We start from the raw sequence: 19688 nt of genomic DNA, 5'->3' as shown, positions 1-19688 counted from the left end.
GAAAGGTGGGAATGTCTCATGGACAGACAGCACAATTCATGGACCCACTAACTAAAGCCCCGGTGGCAACCGCAAGGCCGGGGGTCCCTGTGAGGATGGGCCTATTGAGCCTTGGTTTTTAGGCACCATGCTCCTCAGGCCCTGAGACTGTCCCGGACTAAGACAGGGATGGTGGGGTGGGGACATGATGACAAGGAGCCTTCCTTCTTTTCATCTTTCCTCCGTTTGAGGCAGTCATACCTCCACTCTCCAAGCAAAGAGATGGGCAGGCACGGGTGGAGGCCAATATTAAGCCCGTGGGTTTTATTTGGGACGTTAAATGAACAGCCTTGCCGTTTACTGGCTGTATGACCTGGGACGCTTTGCTTAATCCTTCTTCATCCATGAAACAGGGATCGCAAGGCTCTCTCATTTCATTAACGGGGAGGATCAACGGGGAATTAGATAAAGCGCTTGACACGGTGCCTGGTAACGGCAAATGCCTACTAAACACTGGCTGTCAGCTTGAGCACCTGCACAATGACCCCGGAGGGCCAGGCCCGGCGCCAGGTCAGGGGACCCAGGCGTGAGCAGGCACAGCTGCTCCTCTTCACTTGCGGACAAACAGGACCTCAGCGAGGCGACACTGAGGGCCAGTTGCGTGTCCCAGCTCTGCCTGCACCCCTGCGGCCCTAGACCCGCCCCTCCCATCTTGGCTGTGAACTTCCACTTCTCCCTCACTCCTCAGCCCTGCGTTCTTACCAAAATTCGCATTCTCCAGATAATGCCGATGACCTCGCAGGCAGGCGTACGCATGCGCACCCCCCACGCTGCACGCTCGCTTTACGTGGGCGTGGGCGTGACGAGCAGCCGGGCGGGGCCGGGCTGAGCCGCCCAGCCACGGATCTAAATGTGAGCCTTCTAGGAGATGCCTTGGTCAGGGAGCAGAAAGGGAGGAACCGGAGCTTGGAGCACTGTTCTGTGGGGGAGGTCTCTGTCCCCAAGGCTCCTTCAGCATGCAGTCTCCCTGGCTACGACAGCTCAAGCGGGGGGCGGGGTGGCTAACGGAGGGTGGTGGGCTTCGGCCCAAGGGGTTGGGACCTTGGTCAAGGCCACTCACTCTTCTGCCAGGCTACACCCCTGGTCCCTGGAAGGCTGAGAGATTGAAAGTATTTACACTCTTTAGAGTAAAGAACATACTCACTCCTGCTGAGAAACAGACTTGACTTTGAATAGGAGATGCAGGGTCTTCTGAGAAGGGGTTGCAGGGCATTGAAACAGAAGGGCGGGGAGGATGGATCCTGGCTTTCAAATAGGGGAGGGCCTCACCCTGCAGCCTTGGAACCCTCCCTGCTCCGCTGGGGAGTCTGATACTAAACGTTGGGCGACAGAGACTCCCTCTTTGTGAGAAGCAAAACTGAGAGCTGAGCACAGTTCTCCTGCCTCGTATCATTCACCTGAGAGTGGACTGCTCAGTACCCCCGGGGGGAGGGAGAAACAGGGAAAGGCCTCCCACTCCCTCCTTGTCAGGAGTCCCTTAGGAAGAAAAGAACGTGCTGGTAGGAAATGTAGTCACCTTGTGGCTGTTGATGGGTAGCCAGAGCACGAAACTTAAAAGGAATGTTCAAAGAAGGGAAGAAGTTACCCAAGGGGAAATGGGGAACAACAGGAAAGAAACAGTAGAACACAGAGATGTCCCCAGACAGCCCAGGCTAGATAGCAGGAAGCAACATCAGGGGCTGTGTGGGGTGTGTGTGTGTGTGTGTGTGTGTGTGTGTGTTGACAACCGTGCCCTGCAGCTGACAGAAGTGCCTGAATACTCAGACAGCAGCATATTATTCCAGGCATGCATCCCGCAACACCTTGCAAGATTCAAAGCAAACCCCTCCCAGGAATGGCCCATTGTCTGTGCCCAGCCAATGTGGCAGAAGTGCAAACACAGCTTACAATTATGAGGAAGAACAGCTTTGTAGATTTGGTGGGGAGGTGGCTGTTACTGCAAATATAACCTCAAAGAAAGACTTCTTAATATTTTAACGGCTCACTTTTCAAATGTACCTAATTCAAATTCACAAGAAAGGCTGCTATACTATACTCATTTTTATAAGTTTCATTAAAAAGCAGGATTGTGTTTTCCTGGGCTGGTGATTAGATGCTCTACAGCAACATTTGCCGCCTCCCAGAGAGGATCTCCTGAACATCGGTGCTTCCCTCCCAGCCCCTTCGAACGCTGTGTTCTTCCTAAGCGCTTTTCTGGGGGAGCCACTGAAGGGCTAGAGTCCCATCTTTTGAGGTCGGGAAAGGATCCCCTCAAAGTTTGGCTGCACTGAAACAATGTCTCTTGGAGGGCTGCAGAAGAAACCATTCCTTAGAACAAAACAAACAGAACCCGTGGTGCTCGAAGTGTGGTCCCTGGACCAGCAGCATCGGCATCACCTGGGAATTTATTAGAGACGCAGAGTCTCACACACACACCGACACTGAATCACTCTGGGGACAGGGCCGTACAAACTCTGCTGTGACAACTTTCCAAATGCTTCTGATGATAAAATTCGAGAACATCTGACCTAAGGAACACATGACAACAAATCACACACCCTAATAGCTATGATTGAATTCTTTTGAGGTTATTTGCTTTTTTAGTGGACGCTCGGGTTAGCATTGTTTACCGCCTCTCCCTGCCCCACATCTGCCCTGTGCTGTGAGGAATTCCCACAGAGCAGACAAATTGGAGGATCGCTGGGCACATCTTAGAATCATTTATCTTTCTGACTCAGCAACATTAGTGAGACAACCATCAGTAACATTATCCCGCTCTCCAAGGCGGACAGAGTGACAGTCTTTGTCCTCCAAGGGGTAAGGCAAGTTTCTGAGCACTGACTTGTAATTCGGAAGTAATGAGAGGGATTCTCTGGCAGCTTGGCCTCTCTAATTGCCAAATTCCTCTGCAGCAGAGAGAGGTTAATACATCCACTTCCCGGCTTCCTCTCCCAGTGTGGCCAGGTGGGCTCACACAGCAGGGGCAAAACACTGCCACGTTATGCTCAAATCTGTGAAGTTTCTATTGACAGCATTCGTTAAGAGCCCAGTATAAAATGGCAGACCCTGCCCACTGGGGAGTCTTCCTGATGACTTTCTGTTTGTTTCCAGGGATTACTTTTATACTGTGACTTTGTGGAGTCGACATTCGAAAAGTTAAAGATACCTAGCAGGAAGGTGGATGCTTTAGATCATTTTCAAAAATGCTTTCTGATTTTAAAGTTGCATCATCAGAGAGTGGACAGTGGCAAGTGCAGCCAGCAGGATGGGAAGACCTGGAAGGCCATCCGCGTGGACCTCGTCATGTGCCCCTACGAGCGCCGTGCCTTTGCCCTGCTGGGCTGGACCGGTTCTCGGGTAAGTGCTATGTGGATTCAAAAGATGTGGGCAGTCTGCTGGGGCCCAGGAGAGAGACGGCAGCCCAGGCAGGGTGACAGGGTGGAGTGCACAGAAACCCCCAAATCGGAGTATTCTACCTGCACACGGTCAAGTGAGTCTGATTAGTTTAGAACAGTGTGGTCCTGGGCTGGCAGGAGCTCACCTGGGAGCAGATTAGACATGCAAATCCCCCCCCCCCGCCCCCGCCATCGCACCACCTCAGCCCCCCGCCTGACCTCCTGAATCAGAAACTCTGGGGATGGTGCCCAGGAATCTGGATATCGACTGACATTTTTTGTTCATGAAAACTGGAAAAACTGATGGGTAAATGCAGCTTGTTTGACAGACCTGAATCTTTGGGAATGCAGAGTCTGTTGAGAAAGGGGAGAGTTCCAAAAGGAAGAGTCCAAGGTTATACAAGGTCAGGCCAGTTAGGAATCACTGGCAGAAATGGTTGCCTTTTGTCTGTTTTGTTTGTGTGTTTCCAGCACATTCTAGTCTCTTCTCTCAGAGTTCTTGGAAATTACTGCCATTGGTTCTGCACATGCTGATAGAACACTAAGCTTTCCGCTGGGTGACTTTAAATGATTTAACCTCTTTGAGCCCCAACTGTGCCATCTCTGTTGTGGGTAACAGTGGTGTCCATCTCCTAATGTCACCATTTGGGTTAAATGAGAGGCTGCGTGGGTTTAAACGTGGCATGTGTTCAGCAAATGGTAGCCACTTGTGTTATTATCATTATGCCCTCCTTATGTAGCCACTGAATATGGTGTGTTTTGTCTCCAGGTTGATACCTATTGGTGGGTGAACAGAATTAGTTCTAGTCTAAAATTCCGTAGGTGAGAAGTTCAATTTCACCTTTTTACCCAAAGATTTCAGGGCCTGGGAATTATTCTCAACACAATTCATCTTTTAATCTCACCTCAATTTGGGGCCTGCAAATGTGAATGGTGCCCTCAAGAGTTTTGCAGTGCACAACTTGCACAACCATATGTAGCATCCGTGGGCCAATCCCTGAAGTGTGTTTGACCAGTAGTGCAGCCAGTCTGATACCATCACCCCTGCTTGTTGTTCAGCTTTCTTCATCTGAAACATAAGACATTGTCTTTGCCCTGCCTATTTCACAGGGCCGTTGTGAGAAACTAAAGAGGTTTTAAAGCAGAAGGCACAACTGTCTCAGGTAAAGTGCCTGAGCTTTGGGATTCAGGAGTCTAGGTCCTAGCTCTGTCATGGGTTGTGTGGCCTTGGGTAAATGACTTAAGCTCTCTGGGCATCCTTTCTTCATCTGAAAAATGGGCTAATAAGAGCTCCACCCTTACAGGATTGTAATAAGCATTAAATGAGACAATGCCCTCATCTCAGCACAATTCTGAGTCCAACAGTGTACTTAAAACTGTTCCCTTCAAGGGAAGTTGTTAAATATTAGTGGTAATAGCACAGACCAGAAAATTAACACAGAGCAAGAAATCAGCCCAGTGCCTGGCACAGAGTAAGCTCTTGGTAAATATTGAGAAGGATATTATTTCCTGGCTTATAGCCGTGGCCTTCCTGACTGGTCTCTCTGCTTCTGCCCTCACCCAGTACAGCTGAGTGATCCTGTTATAAATCAGATCAGGTCACTCCCCGGCTCACAACCTTGCAGAGACTTCGCGTTTAACTCAGAGTAAATGTGGAAGGCCCTACAGTGGCTCTGAGACCCTGCATGATGTTCTCATCCCCTTATGCCTCTGAACTCCTCTCCTACTGCTCTCTCCCTAAACGGGCCAGCTCGCTTCAAGCTAAGGTTGCGTTCTAGCTGTTCGTCTGCCTGGAGAGCTCGACCGCCAGGGTCTACTTGGCTAACTCCTTCACCTACCTCAATTCCTTGCTCAAATCCCCACCTTCTCAGTGAGGCCTGCCCTGTACACAGTACTTACCTTTCAACATATCCTATAATTTATTTATTCCAGTATTGTGTCTTTTCTGTGTCCCCTGCTCGAATCCACGCTCCACCAGGGTAGACATGTTATGGTCCAAGCACATAGAACATACCTGGCACATAGCAGATGCTCAGTAAATACGTGTTCGGTAAAAATTATTATTCTCCAAATAAAATATATCATTCTCATTTCTTGCAGTCTATGGGAAAATGTTCTGAGGTTTTAGCAGAGGAGTCTAGGAATATATCTATCACCACACAGAACTGGCGAGCCAAGGGCAGTCTCTCACTGTCCCCGTTATCCCCATCCTCCCCAGCCTTTCCCAACACAGTGTGAGCAGCCATTGCTCTAAATCCTGGGGGGGGCGGACATGAGAAGAGTGTCCCAGGGCTGGGAGGAAGCACAGTGCCAAGCAACACCGTTATATTTTCACAGACCAGCAGCTACTGCACCCAGAATCTGCTTCACCCTGATTTGTCCACAACCCTGGCTCCCCTCTGGCACATCATAAAGGACTTCTGTTGGGAAAGTTTGTTTTCTTAGACAGGGGGCGGTGCTGGGGAAGGTCCCAGCGTCAACCGGCTTTCCTAAAGTAGGAGATGGCTCCTCCCACTAGAGGGCGCCATTATCCCATGCTTTCCTCCTACTCTCATAAGGGAGGATCAACATTTCTAATCTGTGCTTCTCTCGGGGAAAATCAACGTGAAGGGCAACTGTCCTCTAGCTTAGGCTTCAGCTTTCACTCCCTGCGGCTTCAGCATAGGACATGCTGTTCTGGGACAGGTGGCTCAAACCATCAGTTTTACAGAATCTCATCTGAGAGACTGTTAGAGCCAGAGGCAACCTTACTTACGCACTTCCCTCATCCTCCTGTTTGACCAGTAGAGATTCAGAGAAGCTGGGTGACAAAATCCAGGCTGGAGTTTGGGTCTCCTGACTCCTCATCCTCTCCTACAGTAGTGATATTCCAAAAAACAAACAAACAAAAAACACAAAATAAAACAAACAAAAAACAAAAAACCCTACTATTTATCCAGCATTTACTTGGGGCCACGTATTATCCTGGACACAATCCTCACAACATTTATTTATCCATTCAACAAGCATTTGCTGCACATCTTCTACGTGCCAGGTACCACTAATGAAGGGAATACAGTCCTGAACAAGTCGGGCTCCTATTTTCAGGGAGCATACGTACATTCTAGTGCACAGGTGCAAGCATAGGGCTCTGTCGTCAAGGACCTTCGTCCTCGGGGAGAAAATTGCTTTGAGAATGTTTAGTGGAGATAAATAGATATTTCATCGTAGGGATGATATCTCTAAACACATAATACTGAAGACATTCTAGACTTGCTAGTAACTTATCTTAATTATATGTTGTCCAGCAGTTTGAGAGAGACCTCCGGCGCTATGCCACGCATGAGCGGAAGATGATGCTGGATAACCATGCGTTATATGACAAGACCAAGGTAGAGTTGTCTACCCAGCAGGGGCTTCTTTGATCCTCATCCCCATGGCTAGCTCCCTGAGCATTTTTCCTGAACTGATTTTACTGTCCAGGTTCAGTTTCCTTTGCCCTGAGCGTCCTGTTCCCACAGATCACAGTTGAGGGCAGCTAGAAAGATCCTTTTGGGAGCACGGTCCCCACCTGGCCCAGAAGGTACCTCAAGGGCTTTGGGCTCAAAGATGATGAGCTTGTTGGGCCCTCAGAACCAGTCCGGCAGTGGACATTAATTGAGTTTGGTATATCTTTTGTATTTTTAGTGAATAATCCCAAAGGAAGCCAAGGATTCCCCCAAATCATAAAGACACTCAAGTACCCCTTAAATGCAATGAGCAGTAGCATTTTAAGTGACCACATAGGTCATTAGTGAGAGTGTACTGCAAGAGAGAGAGCAACAGAGCCGCCCTGAGGCGTAGATGAGCAGTCAGCGAGGCTCACTCACCAGCTATGTAATTCACTTGGTATGCCAGCCTTACACAGGTCATGATCCAAATTCATGCCTCAGCAAAACGATAAATTACTGTATGAATTATGAAGAGTTAAATATTCATCTGTTAAATCTACATGCCAAGGTCTACTGTTCTTACAGTGATCAAGGACAATAAACTAAGCTCTGACGGGAATAAGAACCAAAATAACTAGAAGTAATGATCTTTATGCTCTAGGAGCTTACAGTCTAAATGAGCTGTATTTAGTTAGAGCTATCTCAGTTACAAGTCAGAAGCCCAATCCAAGATGGCATAGCAAAAAAAAAAAAACGGTGCTTGGCTTATATACTGCAGCTTCTGGGTGTTCAGGTGTGGCTGCAGGTATGGCTGCATCCAGCAGCTAATGCAGGTTTTCCTCAGTGTTGGTTTCATTCTCAAGCATGGTTTTGCCACAATTCCCATCCTTCCCACTTGACAGAGAAGAACCTCTTTCCTAATAGTTCCGGCAAGAGTCCTAGTTGATAGTCATTGGCCAGGCCTGGGCCGTATGCCCATCCCTGAACCCTTTACTGTGGCTCTGATTGGTCAGACTTGGATCATGTGGCCCTCCTTGGAGATGGAATTAGCCCCACCTGATCCACATATACTGAGAGGAGGGAAGGGTGGTTTTCCAAAGAAAAATCAAGGTGCTGCTGTCAGATGAGAGGACTGTAGATTGGCAGGAAAGCTTTAGATGCCAAGCATGTGAGTGGAGGCAGATTCACATAATACGATTCAGGAATACTTAAAATGCACACATTCTAAATAGTTTAACATAACGGAGTATATTGTACATGCCCCACACTGTGCGGTAGGCAAGAAGGGATGAAGGAGAAGTGGTGCCTGGCCTAAAAGAGGTCATGGGGTGGGAGCCTGTGGGGGGGTTGGGGGGCAGGTGAGGAAGGCCAGAAGGAGAACCCAACATATTCCCTATAATTGCCTCTCCTCATCACCCGGAGAGCAGTGCATCGTTCTGGCTGCACAGGAGAATTCCCCAGAGCCTTTAAATAGATTGGTGATAGGACCTCTCCTGAGATTCTCATTTCACTGGACTGGGGTGTAGCTTAGGCTTCAATGTGTATTTTAGAAGTCCCTTCAGGTGGTTCTAATGAACAACTGTGGTTAAGAACAACAGACTCATAGGGAAAATACCAAATGCCTGTAGCTAAATATGTAAGGTTGTCATAATTTTACCTTAGTCTATGAAATATTCTATTTTTGGGTGGGAAAATATAGAAATTACAAAAGTCATTTAAGATTAAAAAAAAGTCATTAAGATGACTTTTTATACTCAGAAGCAGGGAATTATGTTTTGGTAGTAATTCATTCGCCAAGACAATTTATAAGTAAAACTTTCACTATGTCAGCATTGAGATGTTTAAAAATATCTGAATGCACATATTTCTTTTTATATTTTCAGAAAATATTCCTCAAAGCAGAAAGTGAAGAAGAAATTTTTGCACATCTGGGATTGGATTACCTTGAACCATGGGAAAGAAATGCCTAGAAAAAGTTGTCAACTTTTTTTCAGCTCTTTTTTTTCCAGGTTGAATAAATTATACTTCATATTATAGTAAAGATGCCTTAGGAAACTATGAGATTCTTTAAGCCTTATTGAAATGCAGATTGCTTTTAGAAATAGTTTTGGAGGGGCGCCTGGGTGGCACAGCAGTTAAGCGTCTGCCTTCGGCTCAGGGCGTGATCCCAGCCTTATGGGATCAAGCCCCACATCAGGCTCTTTCACTATGAGCCTGCTTCTTCCTCTTCCACTCCCCCTGCTTGTGTTCCCTCTCTCGCTGGCTGTCTCTATCTCTGTCGAATAAATAAATAAAATCTTAAAAAAAAAAAAAAGAAATAGTTTCGGAAACGTGATAAGGCAGCACCTGGTAATGGGTTATGCTCCAGGAGTAGGCCATTTATATGACTGTTGCTTAGAATTCACAATGCATTTTTCCATAGAAATGATGTTGAAATTGGTGGCTTGTATCCAGGGAAGCTCATCAGAGCCCACTTTGCCCACAATGTAGCTGAGATACTGTATATTTGCAATAAAAATAGGAGGAAACAAGATGGTGGAGTCTTGTTGTTCACTGAAATACTATAAAATATTCTAAACAAAAATGTAACAAAATGAAAAAATGAAGAGTTGAAGATTTATCTCGAGGACAGAAACAGGTTTAACTAGAAGATCAGAGATTCTGGAGGGGGTTCTGGGTCCCTTCCGGAGCTTTTGGAGAATGGGGTACTAACTCTTGACCCACTCTGCTCAGGTCATAGTCCCCTCTCCCTGTCCCCATGGAGCTGTTCCCTCGGCATCCTGGCACAAGGCCACACATGGGGTATATTCCCCCTGCCTTCACTCAGAAGTACAATTTCCTAAATGCCAAAGGAATATCTCCCCTGTTTGCTATCTCTCAGACTCCTTCTGGATCTTAGTGGCCCTTTCTCTCTCAGGGAGATGCTCTCTCTTGGTCTTTTCATCTTAGGACACCCAAGGTAAGGGAGGCAGCTTTGAGAGCACATGTGGGCAGGTGGCAGTAATTGACTGGGTTCGTGGAACTTGTTCTTAGTTATTTGAAGAAGAGGGGACATGTTTTTGAGCAATCAGAGCCCTGATGTGAGAAAGAAATGCCTCCATGGTGTATGAAAGTGGAGTTGGTGGGTGGCTCCTGAGATGCTGTGGATCCACTTCTCCCACTAGGAGACCCTGCTTGTTCGCAGTGGCTCTCCCTGCACGAGGGAACCAGCACTCCTCGAAGCCTCCTCACAGAAGCAATCGTGAAGGCCTGACCTGAGCCAGCTGGTGCTGTCCACAGACTTTCCTCAGATGGCAAGGAATTGCGGCTTAGCCCACCCCTCTGGTCCTGTGTTCAGCCACTGAGGGTCTTCTTGCTCTTTCTTCCTGGAGAGTGCACTGGAGGCCTTTCTCTCCACTCTCACAAAGTGGATATAGCCCTAGTTTCTAATAATCTCTTGGAACAACCCTTGCCTTCGCTCCACCCTATTCACCCTCAACACACACAGTCTGTTGCAGAATCACCTTCCTTGAGTACTCTCTGGTCACAGACACAAATGGGAGCCCTGAATGATCAGCTATGTGCTACCCCTGCGGTCAGGGGACATATGACTCCCCATGATCTCTACCTTGAGATGTTCAGAAATAAGAAATTGCTTCCCCTCATACATCCCCTCCAAGTTTTATTTATATCCCAACTTGCACCATTCTAGTCCTGGCCAGCCTTCCCATGGAAGCCAGGTGTGATGGGTTTTGGGGTTTTTTTGAGAAAAGAGATGCGGAAAAAAGATGATAAGGCAAGACACGCAGAAATCAAGCCCCTTTCCCAAAATCATAAAGAAAAGTATAGGTCAAGACTAGGATCAAAGGGCTCCTTCTGGACCTCACTTGGTGCTTCACTGCTTATTAAACAACAAGATCTGAGTGTTGGAATGAACCCTTAGCTCTGTCATCTACAGAGATAAACAAACCCAAAAGTTTTCCAGATCTGCAAAGGAAATTTGGATTAAGAAGTGGCTTGACATCTCTCCTCACTCCGAGCACAGATCCCTGGGTTTTCAGCTCTGTTCCAGCTCTAGATCTGCTCCTTGACCAAACGGCATCATTCCAGGCTCAGTCTGGGCATAAGCCACCACAATCCCCTCCTTCTCTCCATTTCGACAGTAGGACGGTAAGTGTCATGCATGGGCTCCTCGCTTCCGGCTACAGTCTTCACATACACGTGGGCTCCTTCTGCTCCCATCGTATTCTTCTCATGTGTGGGTGACCTCCTAGGATTCTTGAGAAAACAAACAGGTTTTTCAAAATTAAAGCAAAGACTTCTGCTTCTGGCCACAATGAAGCAACAGCAACCAGATTTACCTTCCCACCTGAAACAACCAAAAGTCAGAAAAAAAAAAACCACTTAAAACAATAGTTTTCAAGACACTGGACATCACGCAAAGGAGGATGTAATCCTTGAGAGACAGAAAACAAATGAGGAGAGGCCTACAATTGCCAAGTTTAATGCCTTGGCAGATTTTTTCTGGCCACTCCACTCTTTCTGTTGAATGTTAGCGTGGTGTTCCTTTTTCATTCCTTTTACCTTTAATCTATTAGTGTCTTTATATTTAAAGTGAGTTTTTGCAGGCAGTATATACTTGGATCTTGTTTTTATATCCAAACTGATAAAAACTTTTTTGATTTTTATATCTCTGCCTCTTAATTGGGGTATTTAGACAATTTATATTTAATGAAGTCGCTGATATGGTTGAGTTTAAATGTACCATCTTCCTATTTGTTTTCTATTTGTTCTGTTTGTTATTACTTTAAAAAAAGTTTTCTGCCTTCTTCCATATAGATTTTAGGAGCATCTTATTGAGTTCCATGAAAAAAATCTGTTGGGATTTATATTGGAATTGCATTTATCCTATAGATTGGTGTGAGGTTGTTTGACATCTTTATGCCCTTGAGTCTTCCTATCCAGGAGCTTGGCATGTAACTCCCATGATTTAGGTCTTATTTAATATCTTTTACTGAAGTTTTATTATTCATTACAAAGGGGTTACAGTTTTTGTTAGACTTTTCCTTAGCATTCTACATATTTTAACTACCACTACAAAGTGGTATTTTTTTAAATTACTTTTTCTAAGTGGTTGTTATTAATTTTTGGAAATGCAAACTACTTTATCATATGCAGGAAACTTGTTAAAATCTCTCCTTAATTCTAATAATTTATCTGTAGATAATGGGCTTTTCTATGTAGATAAGCATATCATCTGCAAAAAATTACAGTTTTATTTCTTCTTTCCCAATCTTATACTTTCTTCTTCTTTTTCTTATTTTAATCTGTACTGACGTATAATTGACAAATAAGATTATAAGATGCTCAAAGAATATGATGTGATTATTTGATTATACATATACAGTGTGAAAGGATTTCCCCTATTGAGTTAATTTCTACTTCTTTTTCTTATCGTACTGCATTGACTAGGACCTAAAGTATCCTTGTTTTGTTTCTGATTTTAAAGAGAATTCATTAACATTTTACCTTTTGGTATGATGTTTGCTGTAACTTTTTAAAAAAGATGTCGTCTTTCAGGTTAAGGAAGTTCCTATTCTATGTTTAGTTTGCTAAGAGTTCACATCACAAGTGACTGTTTAACTTTTTTAGACTGTCTTCTCCTGTTGAGATGGTCACACAATTTTTCTCTTTTAATTTGTCCATGAAATAAATAATATTAAATTGATTTTCTAATATTAAATCAACCTTGGATTCCTACCCAATCAATTAAAAATAGTGAGAACCTCCTTTGTGCCTGAGCTTCATTGGGTTGCCTCTTTCCCACAGGTGTTCACACTGTACTTCTCCTGTACATAGAAGGCTTAAAAACCCTTAGCTTTCACTTATCAATGATATACAGTGATTTTTAAAAAAGATTTATTTAGGGGCGCCTGGGTGGCACAGCGGTTAAGCGCCTGCTTTCAGCTCAGGGAGTGATCCTGGCGTTATGGGATCGAGCCCCATATCAGGCTCTTCCGCTATGAGCCTGCTTCTTCCTCTCCCACTCCCCCTGCTTGTGTTCCCTCTCTCGCTGGCTGTCTCTATCTCTGTCGAATAAATAAATAAAATCTTTAAAAAAAAAAAGATTTATTTATTTATTTGAGAGAGAGACAGCACAGTGAGGAGGGGGAGTTGGAGAGGGAGAGAGAGAATCTCAAGCAAACTCCCCGATGAGCATGGAGCCTGATGTGGGGCTCGATCTCACGAATGACCCTGAGATCAGAATCTGAGCCAAAACCAAGAGTCAGATGCTAAGCCAACTGAGCCACCAAGGGGCCCTATTGATATACAGTGATTTTAACCAAGAGTTCTTACCTCAGCGATCTTGGGATTGTCATAGATTTCTGAAATTTCACATGGCCTCTCACTTTCCTAAGTTGGTAAAAATAAGAAATGAAGAAGAAATGAAGGGTCACAACGTTTGCCCTTGACCATGATTAAAATCAGTGGTTCTTAAATCTGCATGCACATAAGAATCACTAGAAAGCTTTAAAAACAAAACAAAGCAAGCAAACAGATAATAATTACGCCCCCAAAAATTCATAAATGAGAAATACCATTGTAAGTTACTTCAAAAATAATCCAGGATTGACAGTGGGGAGAAGTGGGTAGGAGTAGGGATCAAATGAGGTTGGCCATATTGAATTCTCCATGCCACAGATCTCTTGTCCAGAGATACTGATGTAACTGGTTTTGGTGACTGGTATTTTTGGTAGCTTTCTAGATGATTTTTAAAGTGCACCAAAGGTTAAGAAACTATGACTTAAAGAAATGACACCAACAACAACCACAGTACATCTTAATATGCTTAAAGTTTACAGCTTGTCAACACGTCTTTACAACCATGATCTCAGTACATCCTCCCTACCTCCTAAAATAGGGAGGGTAGTTTTTATGACTCCTATTCTGGAGTAGAACTAACCAAGGCACAGAAAATGTGAAGTCACTTGCTCAGGATCATGTAAATCATCAAGTGGCAGAGCCAGGGGTAAAGCCTAGGTTGTCTATTTCCTGTTAATGTTTATCACTATGAGAACAACCAGGATCGTTCATAGAGGATAGAATTAGAACCCAGAGTCCACACAACACAGTTGTATTCCAACTAGAGAAACCTCTTGGATATTGTCTGGGTGGCCTTTGAATTCTGAGCCTGGTTTCCAGAGCAATCCAGCATTTGGAGTGGTGGGGATGGTAGATTCCCTCGTGACCAATCTGTGTTCCTATGTAGAGAAAGGGCTAAGATAAACAGAGCCACATACTTGTGGGCCTATCCCCACCATAGACCCCTCAGCACCTGGTTGTCTCCTACCTTTCCTGAGATTGTCCCCACTCTCTTTAGGAAGCTTGGGCCCTTTTCTCCTTGACTTTAGAAAACACACCCACATTACAGACGTGCATTTGCCATGGTAACATCCATTCCTCTCCACGGCCACTTTTTGCCACCCCCAAATACCATCCTTGTGGCCACGGGATCTCCTAAAGTGAAGGCTGGGTGACAGATCAGCTCTGCCCGGAGTATAGTATCATGAGTCTGAGATAGAAATTGAGGGGTAGGAACGTCCACTATCATGTCCCCGGGAAACAGATTCAGATCCTGACACACTCAGCCCAAAGCCAGTTCACTGAAATACTGATTCCTGCCAACACAGCCAGACCCAATGGAGCTTGCTAATCACCTCGGTGGACTCATTGATGCTTCTTCTTCGCCGGATCAGTGTAAATAGTAAAGCCACCAGCAGGGCTGTGGCCACCAGGGACGGGATTCCTGCTGCTAATCCAAGAGAGGGCCCACAGTCCTGGCACAGAGAGAAGGACAGAGTCAGGTTCTCCAAGAATAAAGGGAAAGTTCAGTTGATTAAAAATAAAACAAAACAAAAACTGCATAGCCTCTAAGTGTCATATACAAAATCAAAGGATTAATAAAATACTATTGAAAAGATATCTGCAGGGGCGCCTGGGTGGCACAGCGGTTAAGCATCTGCCTTCGGCTCAGGGCGTGATCCCGGCGTTATGGGATCACGCCCTGCATCAGGCTCCTCTGCTATGAGCCTGCTTCTTCCTTTCCCACTCCCCCTGCTTGTGTTCCCTCTCTCACTGGCTGTCTCTATCTCTGTCGAATAAATAAATAAAATCTTTAAAAAAAAAAAAGAAAAGATATCTGCAATATACATGACAAATGATTCATGTCATAAGACTTAATTTACATAGTTTAAACCAATGGGAAAAGGGTGATAATCCAGTAGGAAAATGGGCAAAAGATATGCACAGGCCATTCCTATGAACAGAAATACAGATGTCTCATTAACATACCAAAAGCCAAGAAACAATTCATTGCAATGATTAGATACAATTTTAACTTATCAGTTTGGCAAAAAGTAAAAAGTTATACCCCGCATCATTTTGATGTGAATGTTTACACTTATTTGCACTATATGCATTAAGCAATTAATTTTCCAATTTCCATTTTGCTTTGATTTGAGTGGAAACAGCCATGCTTGTCTCCACCTAAATTTTCAGATTTGTAGATTACATGGAAAAATCAAAGATAATCTGCAGAATCCTTACGAACGCTCAACTCTCATATATAACATACATACAGAGAAGTATATAAATTATAAATATATAGCTGGGTGACTTTTCACATGTGGAACCCATGTAGCTAACCAGATGAAGACACAAAACATGGCCGGGACCCCAGAAGCTGTCCCACACTCCCTTCCAGCAACGGCACATGTAACCACTGTCCTGAACTGTCACCGTAGACTAGTTTTGTTTTTGTTTTCCAGCATCACCTTGATGGACATGAAAAGTATGTACTCTTTTATATCTAGCCTTCTCTGCTTAAGACTCTGAAAATTGCCTGTGATTTCTGCACGCTCTCCCTCATTTTTGAGCTGAGTTGGTCGTAAGAATAATTTTGAGCCAGATTCTGTGTTTGGTGACAATTCACGTATTGAACTTAACTCCTCAAAACTAAGGTAGGAAATGGCTAGCGCATTATTATTCCCGTTTTATAAGTGACCAAACCAAGGCTCATAATGTGGTGATATACTTACTGCTTCTTTCCCACTTGTAGCAGGTGGGGAGGAAGTCTGTTTGGAAAAAGAACATCTTAATAAAACAAAATCACACAGTGCACATTATACAAACAGCCCGTCCAAGGTTAAGCTATAATGCCTAAATGCCCTAAGTGGTGGATCCAGGGTCCACGCTCTTCACCAGTGGTCTATACCACCTTCTGTTACCAAATGCAGCATGCCAACCCAGTCTTTGTACTTGACAGTTCAGTATGGCTCAGCAGAGACCGACTTGCATATGTACCCTGGTTCCAAACCCCCCTGCAGACAGGCTCTGATGAGCCAGGTATTCAACTCTTTCCTACTTCCCAGGGCACCGGCATTCCGGTCATTCAGCTGTACCAAAAGGGAAGGGTTATTATTTTTTTTCTAAGTTCCATTTATTTATTTCAGAGAGAGAGCAAGCACACGAGAGCGAGCAGGGGCAGGGGCAGAGGGAGAGAGAGAATTGTGAAGCAGGATCCCCACTGAGCGTGGAGTCTGACCCAGGGCCCGATCTCAGGACGGAAGCCGAAATCAAGGGCAGGCCGCTTCACTGACTGAGCCACCCAGCTGTCCCCAAAAGGGAAGGGTTATGCAGTAGAATGTAACTGTCCCCAAAAGGGAAGGGTTATGCAGTAGAATGTAACTGCCAGATAGGATGACCAACCATCCAGAGAACTTGCCCAAGATATAGGATGTGTGCTGCTAAAACCAGACAGTCCCAGACAAATCGGGATGGTTGCTTGCCCTACACAGGTCCAAAGGGAGGAGGGCACAGAGAAAAGGGCTATTAACGGAGAAGGCGTTACAGAAGGTGATGTACTAGCATCATAGGGGCTTCCCTCTCATCCCCGCTCACCTCTGCTGCCCTGAGCTTCTCTGAGTTACTGTCATAGCATAGGCCAAGCCAGGATAAGACAGAACCTGGGGTCTCTACAGACCTGCTGAGTTCAAGCAGTCAGGGGGAATGTTCCAGCAGGGACCATAGCAAAAGGTTTTGACAGGTACAGAGAAGGATAGGGGAGTTGGTGTGAGGACAATAGTCGGAGGCTGAAGCAGGGAGGAGAGCAAGCCAGGGAGATTCCGAAGGCAGGGCTCTACCTGGAGGGTGGAGGGGATGCCAGGGGAGTGGAGGGACAGGGATCCCGGGCATCCAGCAGTGGGCATCAGAGGCAGAAATGAGTCATAAGGTGGCCCCTTTCTGCTCTCTCCAGGACTTTGCCCCCGAGTAAAATGTGATCAGTGACTTAGGCAGCCTCCTACCAGGTAGGTTCAGTCTATGGTCTTTGAATAACAATGTAACACAGCCAAACCCACTAAAAAGCCGAGCCAGGAAAATGCCTAGCTCAATCATAGCAGCACTACGGGTCAGGAAACCACCTGGCTGTGTTATCTCTACACAACATGAGAGCAGAAAACAGAAGATCAGCTATGGACGGAAACTCTCTGCCTTCCGCAAGTGACAGTCTCCATCTGACTTGGGACTAAATGCCATACTTAAGGCATTAGTATGTCCATTCTTGTTGACCCAACAACGCCCCTTCTAGAACATGGACTAAAGAAATCACCTTAAATGCAGACAAGGATTTAGCTATAATTATTTTTATCTCAAAGTTATTTCTAATTGTGGCTAATTGATTAAAGAAATAATTCACTTGAAGGAATACCATGTGACTATTCTCAGTATGGTTATAAGGGCTGATGGAAAATATTTATCATGAAATCTATATAAGATCATATGTAGAATAAGAACACAATGGTACAGAGACAACAAATGTCAAAATATATGTGAAGTCAAAATACACATAAAGTGAAACAAGACTAGAAGGAGCGATACCAGCGTTTTCTGCTGATCGGCGTTTAGGTGTTTTGATTTTTTTTTCTATTTTACTTTCATAATGTTTATTTATAATTTTTATAATTGAAAACATTTGTCTCAGCACCTTCCCCCCACAACTGTTCATAAGTGCCTTTGAAAACCTGCAACTCAGCCCTCAGCATGAGGTCCAAGTGAAGGAGCTCTGCTGCCTCATCCTCACCCCCCACCCCAGGCAAGTGGCCGACTTGCCCCGTGACTGGGGCCTGCAGCACTTACCGTGTTGGCCGGCAGTGTGAAGTTCAGGGAGAAACTCTGGAGGAGAGAAGGAAACATGAACGCTCTGGGAATGGTCAGTCAGGCTCCTGACCCCTCTCCCAAATGACACGCACCCTGGAGGCTCATAGGAAAATTCACTGATTCCACAGGCTCAGTCAAACCCCAACCTCTGCTCCCAGTCTCGGCCCCTCTCCCCTCCTCAGATCCCCAGCCAGGGCCGGGTGAAGGGGCCAGCCAGTGATTGCCTGACGGGTCCCAACCCAGACTGTATTAGACATTCAGCAAAGGGCTGAAAGTTGTTTTTCCCCAGAACTCCTTTGACGGAGGGACTGGTGAGAGTTTAGAAGTATTTGGTACTTTCTGCTTGGGGTAGGAAGTAAGGGCCACAAGGGGTCCTCTGTAGAGGGTTACCCTCTCCTCTGTTGTCCTGACAGCTCTGCCCCAGCCCAGAGCCTGTGTCTCAGACTCAGCACGCACAGAAGCCTTGTCCTTCTCAGGCCCGCGCTCCTGGGAGGGGGTTCGGAGCAGGTGTTCTTGTTGGAGCTCACTCCGCACCCAGCCTCACCTCTCCCCCAAATACGGAGTCAATATTGAAAGGTCGTGAGCTCCATGGGGCACCAAATCATTAGCCTGCGCAGAGCCTCCGGGGCCTCCCTCCTCTTCCCTGTCCCCATCTCCCGTCACTGCATTTTGGGCTAGCCGAGGCCAGTCTTCCCAGGCTGCTCTTTACTGACACCAAGATAGATAGTCTTCTAGGATAATGTTAGAGCAAGAGGAATATCTGGGCCACCTTGGGTCAGGGGCTTCTTGCTCAAGGGACCCAAACACTGTCCCTCGTGCTAACACCAACCAAGCCCACAGATGCTGCAAGGACACTTGGTGGTCACTGTATGGAACACAGCTGCCCAGAGCCTTATCTCATCCGTGAATACTGGGTACTGATGTCAGCAGGCCCGAGACAAAGCTCCCTTTGGGGGGACAGCAGAAGAGGGGGAGAGGCAACAAGTGGGCCATTGCATGTGCTGTTTATCAATATCTGGATGACGAAGATTTTGGCCAATTTCAGAAAGACATTCATATTTTGTAGAAATAACGCTCCAGTGCTCTCGTGGAGAGAAAAACATCACATCAATTTGGGCAGGGAGAATCGGAGGCGGTGTCCTTTAGAGAGGCAGCTGGGTGGAGAGGCAGCCCTGGCCTTGGAGTCACCTGCTCCAGATTCCAGTCCAGACCCAGTCACTTAAGAGCTGTGTGGCCTTGGAAAAGTGACTCAGAGTCTCTGGTCCCCATTTCCTTGCAGCAAATCTGTTTTCCCAGGCTCAAAACAGGGATAATGTTAACCCGCCCTGCCCAGAAGCCCAAAGGGAACAACATCTAGCTCCTTCCGAACTGTAAACTATTCTAGGTGTGCAGGGGTGTGTGAAGGGAGTCACACGACGTCATATTCTTCGTGGCCCGGCCAGCACGGAGCAAAGGCACAAGGAAGCCACTTGGGAGGTTCTTATGGATGGATTTTCGTGCATAGATTGGCAACATTCCAAGTACGGGATTTGCTACGATACACTGCTTGCTAGTCTAAGCACGACCTCATATCTACATAACACTTCTAAAGGCACGTGAGGATCTCAGTGGCCAAGTGTCCCTCATTATGAGCTTGCCATATGCGAGGGGAAGGCAGAAGAGAGAGGAT

The 19688-nt window shown here is 45.9% G+C and overlaps 2 protein-coding genes across 3 annotated transcripts in view; one reads left to right on the top strand and one right to left on the bottom strand.

Moving 5' to 3' along the window:
• DNTT (DNA nucleotidylexotransferase) overlaps positions 1-8793 on the top strand; it is a 28060-nt gene extending 19267 nt beyond the window's left edge. Inside the window, exons 9-11 of one of the 2 annotated variants that reach the window (XM_044382560.1) lie at positions 3130-3375; positions 6704-6784; positions 8707-8793. In XM_044382560.1, the coding sequence (XP_044238495.1) occupies positions 3130-3375; positions 6704-6784; positions 8707-8793 (414 nt within the window). Of the gene's footprint in view, positions 1-3129; positions 3376-6700; positions 6785-8706 lie in introns of both variants that reach the window. The other variant, XM_044382559.1, reaches the window with a different exon arrangement.
• A 2058-nt stretch (positions 8794-10851) lies between these two features.
• Positions 10852-18055, bottom strand: OPALIN (oligodendrocytic myelin paranodal and inner loop protein). Its single transcript, XM_026493765.4, has 5 exons — positions 17999-18055; positions 15901-15936; positions 14521-14640; positions 13160-13216; positions 10852-11080 (listed from the first exon to the last, which is right to left on the bottom strand). Exons 1-5 carry the CDS (start codon positions 18053-18055, stop codon positions 10904-10906), a joined length of 447 nt encoding a protein of 148 aa, XP_026349550.2. The 3' UTR covers positions 10852-10903.
• Between the last annotated feature and the right edge of the window lie 1633 nt (positions 18056-19688).

The sequence above is a fragment of the Ursus arctos genome, unplaced genomic scaffold (genome assembly GCF_023065955.2).
Source record: "Ursus arctos isolate Adak ecotype North America unplaced genomic scaffold, UrsArc2.0 scaffold_7, whole genome shotgun sequence".
In the NCBI taxonomy this organism is placed as follows: domain Eukaryota; kingdom Metazoa; phylum Chordata; class Mammalia; order Carnivora; family Ursidae; genus Ursus; species Ursus arctos.
The sequence above is the reverse complement of the archived record's forward strand: the minus strand, read 5'-3'. Positions and strand labels throughout refer to the sequence as shown.